The following is a 14127-nucleotide window of genomic DNA, read 5'->3' on the forward strand; positions in this document are numbered from 1 at the left end:
AAAGCCGTTGTGGTAGATGTAGCAATACCAAGTGATTGCAACATCAGGAAAAAGGACAAACTGGAGAAATACCAGGGCCTCAGGAAGAACTGGAGAGGGCCTGGAAGGTGAAGACCACAGTGGTGCCTGTGGTCATCGGGGCTCTCGGGGCAGTAACCCCCAAACTGGATCAATGGCTACAACAGATCCCAGTAACAACATCAGACATCTCAGTCCAGAAATGTGCAGTCCTTGGCACAGCCAAGATACTGCGCAGAACCCTCAAGCTCCCAGGCCTCTGGTAGAGGACCTGAGCTCAGAGGATAAGAACCACCGCGGTGGGTGAGAAGGGAATTTTTTTTTATATATGTTAATCATCTGCAATAATTAGCTGGCCAAAGGAGGAGATAAAAGCCACAGATATTAAGACTAGGAAGCTACTAACCATGCATGGAGGGTTCCACCCAAATCCAGCACCCTGAGACTGTACACGAGCCACAAGGAAGGAGGCAGAGGACTAGTGAGTGTGAGAACCACTGTCCAGGATGAAACAACTAAGTTCCATAAATACATCAGGGACAAAGCCTCAACAGACAATGTGCTCAGCGAATGTCTCAGACAACAGGGAACGGAGGTTGAGGTGCCAGAGATACCATCATGGGAGGACAAGCCCCTACATGGGATGTACCACCAGCAAATAACCCAAGTGGCTGATATCAGTAAATCCTACCAATGGCTGGAAAAAGCTGGACTCAAGGACAGCACAGAGGCCTCATCCTGGCAGCCCAGGAACAGGCCCTAAACACCAGAGCAATAGAGGCCCAGATCTACCACACCAGACAAGACCCAAGGTGTAGGTTGTGCAAGGAGGCCCCTGAGACAGTCCAGCACATCACAGCAGGGTGCAAGATACTGGCAGGGAAAGCGTACATGGAGCGACATAACCAAGTGGCAGGCATAGTGTACAGAAACATCTGTGCAGAATATGGACTGGAAACCCCGAGATCAAAGTGGGAAACACCCCCAAAGGTGGTGGAGAACGCCAGAGCTAAGATCCTGTGGGACTTCCAGATCCAGACAGACAAAATGGTAATGGCGAACCAACCAGACATTGTTGTAGTGGATAAACATCAGAGGAAAGCCGTTGTGGTAGATGTAGCAATACCAAGTGATTGCAACATCAGGAAAAAGGAGCACGAGAAACTGGAGAAATACCAGGGCCTCAGGGAGGAACTGGAGAGGGCCTGGAAGGTGAAGACCACAGTGGTGCCTGTGGTCATCGGGGCCCTCGGGGCAGTAACCCCCAAACTGGAGCAGTGGCTACAACAGATCCCAGGAACAACATCAGACATCTCAGTCCAGAAATGTGCAGTCCTTGGCACAGCCAAGATACTGCAGGACCCTCAAGCTCCCAGGCCTCTGGTAGAGGACCTGAGCTCAGAGGATAAGAACCACCCGCGGTGGGTGAGAAGGGAATTTTATATTTATATATATATATATAGATATATATATATATATATATAGATATATATATATATATATATATATATATATATATAGATATATATATATATATATATATCTCTATATATATATATATATATCTATATATATATATATATATATATATATATATATATCTATATATATATATATATATCTATATATATATATATATACCCACTTGGGTATATATATATATATATATATATAATATATAAAATATATATATATATATATATATATATATATATATATATATATATATATATATATATATATATATATACCCACTTGGGTATATATATATATATATATATATAATATATAAAAAATCTATATATATATATATATATATATATATATTATATATATATATATATATATATATATATATATATATTTTTTTTTTTTTTTTTTTTTTTTTTTTTTTTACAGAATGGCAAAGTGGCGATGAAGGTGCAGAAACCTCTCAAGTTAAGACGGAACATTTGCATTTGACAGATGTTAGTTTCTCCATAAGCCCTATGTTACACTGTTTTTTTAGAACTAGGGTCAAGTCTGACAATTTAATTTGATATACGTTGGTACAACAACAGCAGGAGGAGCCCAGAGAGAGATAAACTAGATAAACCAACGAGACGGTTGGCTTACTGGTGAGTCGGCTGTCACACCACAACTGTAATACTGAAAGCTCAGCATCCTGTCACAACTCACCAGGCTCACAGGGAGGAAGAAACAACACCAACGACCAAACAACCACAAACCAGCAACACTGCACTGTGGCTGACGGCTTGTGTTTCAGACTGATGATGGAACATCAGTTATCGGTTGTTTTTAAACCAAAGATACAAGGGTTTGAGTAATATTTCTTCAGAAACAAAGAAAAGGGCAATGAATAAATAAATAAACTATTGCATTCATTGAGGCTTTATAGTCATCATCTGCAATGAAACTGTTCTTGCATCCTTACTGTTTAAGTCTAAAACTGCAGTTTTGTGGCTTCGCTGCAAGTTTAGAAAAGACTCAAATATGAGTCCAGTGACAGAATATTAAATAGGACTACGCTGGTGCACAATTTTGAGCAGAATGAGAAAAAATGTTTGATTTTAGCAGAAAACTTCATATGAGCAACTATATGTGTGAATCATGTGTAATTATATTCTGATTATCGCAAAAACATTTAGCACCCACCAAAATAAAACAAACAAAAAAAGAGATAAAATGTAAGTTCAATTTCATAAAAGAAGGACAAAATCTCCAAGCGGCTCCTAAGTTGAAGTTTCTGCTGTTGGATGATGGGATAATTTCCTGTTTGTGTTTAGAGTATCTTGATGATGCTTCTTTTCCTCTGGGTGCTTCTATCAAAGCCTGGATCAGGAAGATAAGCCATTCTGGACTACAGGGAGGAAGACTGCAGTCAGGAAGTGAGGGCACAGATAAAGAAAGGAAGAGACTCAAGTTGAAAACTGAGTTCAGACTTCTCCAAAAAGACAGAAAATGTCAAAGGAAAAATCATCTTTTTTTGGACAATTTGTGTCTGGAAAGCAGGTTTGCATTCCTGAAGTGGTCAAACAATATGTTAATTTCTTTCAACCTGAGGGAAGGAGCATCACAATGTTATTTAAACTCTGATAAAGTGAAAGTTATCAAAGTCTGAGAGGAGGAATCAAAGTACTCACAGGTTTTTTGAGGAAAAAGACAGACAGGGCTCCGATCAGAGGCATGTCCCCCAGCAGAGGCTCCATCACCACCCTCAGCATGCCATGAAGCTGCAGACAACAAAACATCATCAAACTGTTTCTGCCTGGGATTTATCACATAATATTGTTGACTTCTGGAGAACATGAGTCCTATTTACAATAACTGGGTCTGAATTAGGTCTCCACTTCTTGCCATTTTCCTTGTAGAGGATTTATTAGAGCAGATTTTAGAGAAAGAAGTGTTGCATCTGAATTGCTTTTGCTGGTTCAGATGTTAATATTTATTTTCCCCAAAACTGCAGCAACACACATAATTCTTTATGAAGCTGGAAATACAAAACAACTGGATCCCCTTTTTTTGTACTTTCTCTGCAGCTTCATTGGCATCCATTCCTCAGATAATTCACATATTTATTGCAACAATTTATTAACCCCCAAAGTCTGAGCGCAAGAAGCCAAATCAGGGGCATTGAGAGGCATTTTTTCTTTGTGCTGCTGTGAGTCAAACCTCAGACATGTAGACTGCATGTCTGCAGCACCAAATTTGGACATAGCTTCTTGCTCACAGAGCACTTTGCTCATCAAAATCAGTCTGGTGAAAAAGATTGAAGATGGGCATTAGTTTTGTTTATGTCCGTTTCCTTCTGCAGCCCACTGCTGCCTCAAAGAGGGCGCTTTATAAATAATGTGCCTATAATGCAATCCCACCGGGACGGAGAAGTCTATAAATAAAAGATGCGACACAAGTGAAGAAAATAATGACTCATGGATTATTGCTGAGAATAATCTAGTCAAGTTTGACAGGCGATGAAAAGCATCCGTAGAAACTTTTATTGCAGCTGCAAAATGAACATAAGAGGCAAACGTTGACTGAGCTGCTGAGAAGCAGCAGTTTCTCTTCTCCCTGCTGATCTCTGAACAGCAAACATGGCATGATCGGATGCCAACAGCCGAATGAATAACGTCTGCTTTATCAGACACGAGTCAACACATTATGTGAAATTCTCTCTGAGGGTTCACGGATTATTGCAGGGGTCACAGCTAAAGGAGCGAAGCAGAGCACAGTCCTGTCTGACTGACAACATGAATAACGTGGGACAACAGACTGCACAGCCACAAGGCAGAACATTGTTTTAATTTTAAAGTTAAAATTTAATAGTGGGACTCAATTTGGATCAAAAACAAAACTTGACAAAATAAGCAATTATTTTCAATTCAAAAACCCTTTTTTTTGCTAAATTATTAAATAAATGTGCAAATGAGATCAACAACAAAGATGTTTATTGTTTTTAATCTATTATTCATATTGGTGGAAAGTGCTTTGTCATCCACTGCTGTTGTTTGCGGATGTTGCTTGTGCGTCAGATTTATGGGCATACCAGAAACAAAACAACAACAAAAAAGCAATTAACTGCATATATTTTGAATGAGTTAAAACCTATGTAATAATTTAATCAAAATTAACACATTATAGTCAAGGGAAAAAATTACTTAAGAGAATCTTTTCTATCTGTAGAAATACAAATATTTATCATGTTGACTGAATTTATTAATATTTACCAGTTTGTTTTCTACTTCTATGTTTAAGATTCGTTATATTTCCAGATGTTTCCAGACTGTGCAGGAACCTTTTCTCTTAAATATGTTTTACGTTTCACAATTAACCTTTCCTTGATGTGAACTGTTTCTGTGCCTGAAGTTATTTATAGAGACTTTGGGGAAATTTTAATGCAAACTTTTAAAAACAAATCAGTCATACCTGTATGCTTTTGATTCCAGCCCTGCAGTAGAACTTCTTGATGTCGATGTCAATTTCTGTGTTACCAACAAAACTAAAAGTAAAAATGGGAGGAAAATAAGCAAATTAAACCTGTTAATAGACAAGACGGAGCTAAGGGAAATAGATATTCTTAACAGAGTTATCAAAAAGCAAAAATAGTTGTTATTTGTGAAAGAAGTGTTGCCCTCACTTGCATTTCATGTCATATAATTAAAGCGTTACTGGCCTTTAATTCTACACCAAGCAGACTTTAATCTAAATTTATAGGGATTGATCTTCTGTTTAGCTTTACTCTGCTGCTGGCTGATTGTAAGGATCTGCAGGTAGCATCCTGCTGTTAAAACTACAAAAGCAAAATGAAATCTTGTGTCTGCAGCATCGTGGTGAGTTTGTGAGAGTAGGAGGGAGGCCTACCTGATCTGCAGGTCCATGATGACCTGCCTTTTGTCCACATTTTCTGTGTAAACCTTCACCCCATTCACTCTGAGCGGCTGCAAACACACACACACACACGCACGCACACACAAAGAGAAAACAAAAGGTGAAAGTGAGAAAATTATTTCTCAGATGTGAGGAATAGTTTCCAGCAGCTTTTCTTAAGAGAGTTTGTTTCTGGAAGCTTCTGATGTCCAGGAGCACAAAACAAATAAAAATAGAAATGCAACAACAGAAAGATTAAACAGCTACTGAAGATATGAAACAATTACTATTTATTTTAAAATATGAAACAATTCAAATCTTGCAGACCGCTGGAATGTCTTTAATCTTATCTGATGTTTTGATGAAAAAAAAAAATCAAGAAAGTCAGAAGAAAAATAAGATCTGTGGTTCTGCAGATTAGAGCACAGAATAATTCGGCTCTATATGAAGTTAATCTTTTCACAAACTTCCAAAACATAAGAAAAACATAGAAGCAGCTCACTGTATTACATAGACATGTACCATAAATATAAATGTGCAGTTTGTGTTTTCTGCTGAATATAATTAGTAAAAATCAAAAGAATCTGAAGGTATGATCCATGTTACTGCTGGTCTGCTCATTCTAGACCTTTATTCTGCTGCAAATAAGATACTGACGACTGACATGAACTCCACAAAACCCCCAGAAGAATCAAGGCTGTCGCTTCAGGGTGATATTAACTGGAATCAGTGAGCTGAGTGGTGAGTCCGATGTTTCGAAGCCTGACCGTTTTCTCCCTACCTTGTCTCCCATGTCGATCTTGGTGAAGCAGAAGGAGCTGAGATGGGGGTTGGCCCCCTTCACAGCCGGCTCGATGGTCTCCCTGAACAGTTTGTCCACAAACTGGCAGATGAACGGCCACATCTGCTTCACCGTCTGAAGCAAAGCAGAGGGAAATGGAAAATTCACTGGAAAACTTTTCTTCAGGATAAAGAGTCAACCCCAAGGATCTTCAGTCATATGTTCATTTTCTTTTACGAAGAGAGGCTGCACAGTAAGTAGCAGACACTATGTAATATGCCTGCTACAGTAGCTTCTTAATGTGTCATCATCTTCTTTTGCATTTATGCTCAATATTGTTTTGGTCTGTTACATAAAATCCTAATCAAATAGATCAAAGCCTTCAGATTTAACATGACAAAATGTGGAAAACTGCAAGCAGTGTGAATACTTTAGCAAAACTTTGCATCTTTGTAAATGCCTTGATGATTTCTTTACTTTGGCATTTATAAAATAAGTTCTCAAGTTTAATTTGTTTTAATACCTTTCATCGTGCAGTTTGCACCTAAACTTTTAATAACAAGTACAGAGTCCAATAATGTTATTGATAGAAAGTTTTAATGCTTAAGGTTCGATAGCATGTCTGCACTTATTGGGTGGAAGAAGAAAAACAACTAAATCATTCCACACTCTGTCATCCTGCAGGAACATCTCAAGTAAGTTCTGCTGATGGTGTAATTTAAGGAGATTCTGGAAATCTCCTCTGAGTGCTTAAATTACACAACATGTATAATTTAGCATCACCATCAATTTGAGTGTTTGGGTGGTCAACATGGAATATTCTGGAAAGAAACAGTTACGTCAGCGAATCTCTTCCAGGAACTGATCAGATTCTCATGTCTGTAACTGGGATGAGGTCCCTCAGGGCTCCGGGTTCAGATCCCTTTTGAAACCCTATTTTACCTCTTTGGCTTGCTAATAAGAGACAATGAGGAGTAATTGGTGGATGTCTGTGTGTGCTGGAAACATCAAAAAAAAAAAAAAAGTTTCTATCGGTACCTTATTGAGCCACTCCACTCGCTCCACATCTGGATAGTGAACCTGGAAGGAAACACAAAGGTTAAAGTTAGAATCAATAAACTGCTGGTCCTTCCTGGACCTCAACTCTTCAAAGTCTCTGTCAATATTTGTTTGTCTTGAACTCATCTGAGTTCCAAGACACAGTGACTCTGTTCACATCTGGCAGCATCATCTGTTCCAGACAATCTGACACATTTGGAGGACGGTTTCCCTCCTGCTACTGATCTAATGGATATCAGTTCAGCATATCTTCAGATGGTTAATGTGAAATCTGTGATTTTGTAATATAAAAAGATTTTAAACAATCATTCAAAGAAAATCCCGTCTGTTTCAAGAAGAAACATTATGGTGATGCTTGAATAACAAAGCAGGGATGTACCAACATAAAAATCTAAGCTGATACTTATTATTGCTGTTATGGCCGATATTTACCAATATGATTTATGTCCTGCCCCTTCAACACCATTTAAAACCATGCAGGTCATTGTTTTCAACTAAAGTAAGAAATGTCATCCAATGAAGACTTTATTTTGAACTTCATCCAAAGGCAAAAAGTCTTTGCTGTGATGACTAACAATAAATCTTTTGTTAGGCAGCGACTGACCTCTTGCATTGATAAGGTGAACTGCAAAAATCCAGAATTATGCAGCATCTTACTCGTTGCTGATTTAACTATTCTAGAAAAAAAATTATCTCCTTTCTCTAGAATTTAAAAGTAAAATCCAAATCCTTGTGATATGTAGAGTCATGATGCTCAGTTGACAGCCAGCCTAATCATAGAACTCTCCCAAAAAAAACACTGCGGTTCAGCGCCGGGGCTTGTGGGATATCTGTGACAGGCTGATCACACTTCCAGAGTCTGACAAGCTGCTTGTGCAGCAGCGGCAGAGCTGCAGTAGACAGCCAGGAGCGACACGGCTGTTACATAACGCACACACTGACAGGAACCCTCACAAATTTATGTTTATAAGCGAGAAGAAAAATGTTAAAAAAAAAGTAATTTATTTAAAACACCCCGCCCAACATCCCCACACGTTAGTCTGAGATGCAACTGGCCTTTTCTTTCCTCACTTCAGCATTCATCAGAGACAGACGACATATCAGCCGATGTTTGCCATGTTTTATATCAATAACCGATAGCTATTTCTATCTTGCAGCTGGTTTCTATTTCTGGAATTTTCAACAGAAATTATTAAGGATAATTGTTCTTAAAGCTGATACTAATGATTATATTAGTAATCCATCATTCCTGATGATGATAGATATTGGATTTTTAAAAAATGGCACAGTCTACAGATTTGTAATTCTTTTTTACACAACATTATGAATGCATAAAAAGATGCATATAAACAAATAATTCAATCCCTTTTTTAAAGGAAGAAAATGAATAATTTATTGCCTAAACTGAAATAAAATAGCACATCTTTAGAGAATCTGCTATATACACACACACAAACACACATACAGATATATATATATATATATATATATATATATATATATATATATATAATATATATATATATATATATATATATATATATATATTTATATAGTTTTGGCTTAATTAGTTAATGATTATTTCAACAATCAATTCATTCTGATTAATTGATTCAGCCCTAATTATTTTGTGACTGTATTTTTTTTCTGAGGTAGAAAGTGTAGTCACAAGTAAAAATAACAAAGTGTCTCAATCAAAATCACCTTTGATAATGAACAGAAGATGTTTATGAAAAGTGACTTAAAAACATAAATTTAGATTAATATTCCTAAAGACAAAGTTAGTCATCTGCTGTTTTTTTTACCTACTTAAAACTGTTAATTGGGCTAAAAGTATACTGCCTGAACTTTAATAACTTTAAATATAAATACATGAATAAAACAATCTGCAGCATGAATCGTCTCTGCAGCTGTGTCAGGCTAACAGACCCAGAGCGACACACGAGGTCAGTCAGGAAGTACATACAGTGTGACTCACATGCACAAAGTCACGCATCCAAACTTAAACAACCTCACACTGACGACATCATCATCACATGGTGATTTTTTTCAGAAATTACATACTAGCCTGTCTTGTTTATTGTGGTGTATACAAAGAAAGCATAGAAACAGTGTAATTGTAAATAATCTATTCATGTGGTATAGAATCAGAAATAATACAAGTCTGTTGAACTTGTAAAGAAAAACACCTGGAAAGTTACAACAAAAAAATAATCTAGATTTAACTGCTGGTACTTTGGTATTTACTCGAATGAAAAACTCACTAAACCGCTGAATGTTTTACAAAAAGCCAAACAGACCTGAATATACAAAGCTAAAAGAAGAAGAAAAGAATTAGTTCTCATTAAATCCAACTGACTCCAGGAGTACAGGGAAGTCAAACATGAGGTAAAATGCAGCTAAATATGCAAATGAAACACAAATCCTTGTGTGTTGTTACAGCGTGTGTTCCTGGAGGTTTATTAAAGGTTAAACATGAGGTGAAGCTGCTGCAGAATGTTAGTTCAGCCATCTGTCAAGCAAGCTGTCTCTGAGATCAACAGACATATTTCAGGTACATGACTAAAATGTTAGATGAGACAGCAAAAAAGTAAAGCTGAAACAACAACTGACAAGCAGTGGCATAAAGTAAACGGCTTATTTTAGGTGCACACAAGACTAAATGATTCAGGTTTAAGAGGAAAATTCAGATGTAAGAACTTCAAATACAGACGTGCAGAAATGATTTTCCCTGACTGTAAATAAAGTCATGTGGAAACGTGATCATCATTTGCTGTTTCTGGATGATTCAAGATGGAAATATGGAGCAGAAGACGACAAAAGCAGGAATTTAGCTCCATTGGTATTAACACAATGCCAAAGAGGAAGGATATCAGCAATAGTCTTTATGCAGCAACTGCTGTGGCCAACCAATGTGAGAAAGGGCTGATGACCATTTCCCACACATGTATTTATAGGTGAGAATTATTTAACAGTCTCTCCATGTTTTCACAGTCCAGCAATCACAGAAATTTATGTAAAATAAACAAACCCCTCAGATTTTTCACAATAAATCACAATCATAGGCTTATTGCTACTTTTCTACAAAACTGCTAGGAAATGTGTTTTTGTGATACTAACTCCCACAATATCTTCTCCAATCGTGAAGCATGGTGGTAAAAATCTCAAAATGTCTCAATAATAATCACCTTTGATAACTGCATATCGAAGTATTCTTGATCTAGAGGCGATCTATGTGACAGGTGAAGTTTGACCCAACCAACTTGTCTGTATAATCTCTGACGGAGCAGAAGAAATAACGTCTGGGAAGTTTTACTGCTAAACGTTGTTGTGTTGTCATCTTGAATAAAGAAGCTTTATGTGAAAATAAAAGACGAGTTAGATGAAGTCCATACAGCTTGATTCAACACGTGCTTCGTTCTTCAGGTTTTAACAGGTAACAACATGTAAATGTGTTTATTTTTCTCCTGCATTTTATGACTAAAAGTGAAGCTTACATAAAAAAATGCAAAACGAATCATTGATTTAACTAGTAAATCTTCCAGTTTGTGTGATAAGTTATATTCTGACTTTTCAGATTTAATGTTAGATGGATAATCTGTAGTGTCCTTACATCATTAAACTTGTTGATGCAGTGCACAAACACGCATTGCTGGATCATGTTTCATGCCTGCAGCAACAGCAGCGCAGACCTCCACAGGTTCTGATTCGCAGAGCTGTTTTCTATCCAACCTCAATTTAAAAAAACAGGATCAGACTTCAGGCAAAACCATGACTCACTGAAGACTGACTGCTAAGACAGCCAATCAGCAGCAAGCTGAAGCATCTCTATTTGTGCTTCTAATGAGAGTCATGCTTCAGCTATGCACCGGCTGAAATCCTACACTTTATTTCAGCCACACCTCCAGCTCAAATACTGAGAGCAAGAGGAAAGGGGGAGACGAGTAAAAATGTAAACTGAAACAAAAATCCCCTCTTCCCAACACAGCGACAGCAGAACAAGCTGCTTACATCTGGTTCACACGAATTTTAAAACTGTCTGGCAATTTTCAAAAACTAAGAGATTACACAAAACAATAACAATATCTTTGTTTGTCCCAGGAATTTGTGTGATGTTGAGTCACACAAATCGATTTCCTTCGCCAACATTCAGATGCCAGACTCTCTCCAAACCTCTCGGGACCAAACGTGACTTCAGGGTGAACAAACATGGCCGACTGGGAAGAACAGTTTTTCTCTATCTTTGACAGAAATAAGGTTACAAATGTGTCTACGACGATCACCGGACTTTCTGGGCCTTCATGACAGTTACTTTGTCCTTTTATTTTTAAATTTCCCTCCATGTTTCCTTCGCCTCGCTTTCTGATTGGTTAAAGATCACATTCAGCTGGCTGCGTTCTTGTTTGTCCTCAGAAATAAAACACACTGCAATATCGGGCAGTCTATCCAACATGTTGATTATTCCCTATTTTTGATCGGAGTGGTCCAGATGTCCTTCCAAGTGGACTGGATCTTAACACACAACATAAATTAGGATTACCTTATTCCCAATAATTTGGGGCTTTCTTATGATTGTCAGAAGGGAATAACGGGTCAAAAATCAAGGAGGTTTTCATCCTAAAGCTGCAAAAGTCAGTGAAACTTACATAAGTATATCTTAATGAAGACATGGTGTCAGCACTTTGCAAAAGTTTTCACACCCTTTGAAATTTGCTGCATGCCAGCCACACCCTTCAGTGTATTGGGATTTTAAAAGATAACGTAGCGCATCACTGTAAAGTGGGAAGAAATTAGAAAAGACTTTTCTTTTTCTTTCTTTTTTTTTATGAAAATGTAAAATATTGTTTAGTCTTTGGCAAATGCAATTGAAAGCATTTTATATTTTGCAGTCTGGAGACTGACATCATCGTCCATTCCTCTTTGCAAAATACCTCAACGCAGGTCAGATTGGATGGAGAATATTCATGAAGATCAGTTTAAGGTTTTGACTCAGATTCAGAACTAGAATATTCTAACATGCATATACCTGAATCTGAACCACTTCATCTGTCCTTTCAACTGACTGCATCACGTCCACGTGTCTGCTGTACCAACTGAAGAAAGTTCAAGAGGCAATAATACTTTGTGAGACACAAGACAAACAGGCTACTGGGGTTTGGCCACAATTATCTGCACTTTTTATTGGGATAAATCAAAGTATTCCTACACAGTAAAAACACTGAGTAAACAATTGCATTGAAGGCAGTCCGCAATAATTTAATATGGCACACACCCTCATTTCAACATGAGCAATAAAGATGCAACATAAGCCATCTGAGCTACTGCATGATAATGCAATAGCAACTCCTAAACCTGAGGACTCCTGCAGCCAGGTCGACACCCAATTTACAAAACCATGAGCCAGAAATCTCTCAGGTATAAAATTAACATTCAAACCCGTTAAATATGTTGCAATCTTTGAAAAAGGGCTTGTGTTTCAATCCATCTGCAGCAGAATACAATCTGGCTTAAGTTTGGTTTTCTTTGACAGCATCTTTCATCTAAAAATAAATCTGCATAAGATCATCAGAAAGCAGCAAATCAATTCAAGATGAAAGCGCAACTTTAAGAGGTCGAGTGAAGTTTAGTTGGATCTGTACAAAAACCTCAAAAAGAGTTTCTCACTCCAGCTCAGTATGTATGAAACAAGATCAAAAATAAATCTAAACCATGTCTAATTAATGCAATAATATCATATTTCCACTTTCTTTACAGTACAAAAACATTTATATCATGTTAATAGTGTGAAATAAGTTTTACTTTAGCATTAGTGTTACCATTATTATTGGTATGAATATCATTTAATTTTTATCTTACTCAAGGCTGCTGTATTAAACGATTACATGATTAATCTGAATACAGAGTGCAAAGCAGAGCAAATACTCTAAGTACTTTCATGCTAATACTTGGAAGTTCATAAACAATAATATTGTTGTTTTGAGACCATTTTCAAATAATATGCTGATAAAGACATAATAATTAAAGTTTGCCCTCCCAATGATCCATAAACTCTAATGTCTAACAAACATTTAACACTGGAACTGGAAGACATTTTAAGTATTCAAAATAAATAAACAAAAACTACTAAAATGGCGACTGGTTTCTAAAAAAGGGTGAAGACTATTACATCAGACTGAAGTCTGAGGCTTAACTACTTCATTGAAACACACATTTCAAGTTTAGTTAAAGGAAAAGGAAAAAAAACTCAACTTAAACATCAAATATAATGCAAAGAATAGAGAACAATTTCAATCTTTCAGCTCATCCAGCTCATCGACATTTTTCAATCACTTGTCATCCAAGATCATCATCTCTCCCACTTCTAGTCATACTGGTTGTTTCCGACCGGCTGATTCTCCACCTGAGACTAAAGGTAGTTTGAATGGATTTAAATGGAAACCAGTTCTCAGTAAGGATTATTAAGCCTATTTGGCTCCAGGGATGAACAGCGGCGCACTGTATCCCAATACAACAGGCCATCTGTTTCAACAAGGAGCCGATTGCTCAGTAGATTTACTACTTCTCAAACATTAATATTTTAGATGCACTACAACATGGGAGGTGCTAAAGGACAAAAACAGTTCAGGTGTGGCTTAGATTTTGTTTCATTTAAAAAAGAGACAAATATTCCTTCTACAAATTCAAACAATGGCGACAAAAATGTGCAGATTAAACACTTGTAGGTTATAGTGAAGGAGAGGCTTTTCTGTTCCTTTGACATTGTTTCCATTCCTCCTGCAGAGTGGAGAAGAGAGCGGCCCGGCCCTTTGGCACTTCAGAACGTGAGACCTCCACCCAGGCCGTGTGAAGAGTGGGAGGAGGAGGATGAAGAAAACCGCTCCACTACTTCACTGCTGCTGGTTGTG

The 14127-nt window shown here is 37.3% G+C and overlaps 1 protein-coding gene across 4 annotated transcripts in view; it reads right to left on the reverse strand.

The window, feature by feature from the left end:
* Positions 1-14127, reverse strand: part of esyt2a (extended synaptotagmin-like protein 2a) — a 40649-nt gene that overhangs the window by 18387 nt on the left and 8135 nt on the right. For all 4 annotated transcript variants that reach the window (XM_055022355.1, XM_055022354.1, XM_055022353.1 and 1 more), the window contains exons 3-7: positions 7202-7243; positions 6164-6298; positions 5377-5453; positions 4942-5014; positions 3162-3251 (exon numbers count right to left, since the gene is read on the reverse strand). In XM_055022355.1, coding sequence (XP_054878330.1) covers positions 3162-3251; positions 4942-5014; positions 5377-5453; positions 6164-6298; positions 7202-7243 — 417 coding nt within the window. The remainder of the gene's footprint in view (positions 1-3161; positions 3252-4941; positions 5015-5376; positions 5454-6163; positions 6299-7201; positions 7244-14127) is intronic.

Source organism: Poeciliopsis prolifica, unplaced genomic scaffold (assembly GCF_027474105.1).
Source record: "Poeciliopsis prolifica strain line A6 unplaced genomic scaffold, Auburn_PproV2 SCAFFOLD084, whole genome shotgun sequence".
In the NCBI taxonomy this organism is placed as follows: domain Eukaryota; kingdom Metazoa; phylum Chordata; class Actinopteri; order Cyprinodontiformes; family Poeciliidae; genus Poeciliopsis; species Poeciliopsis prolifica.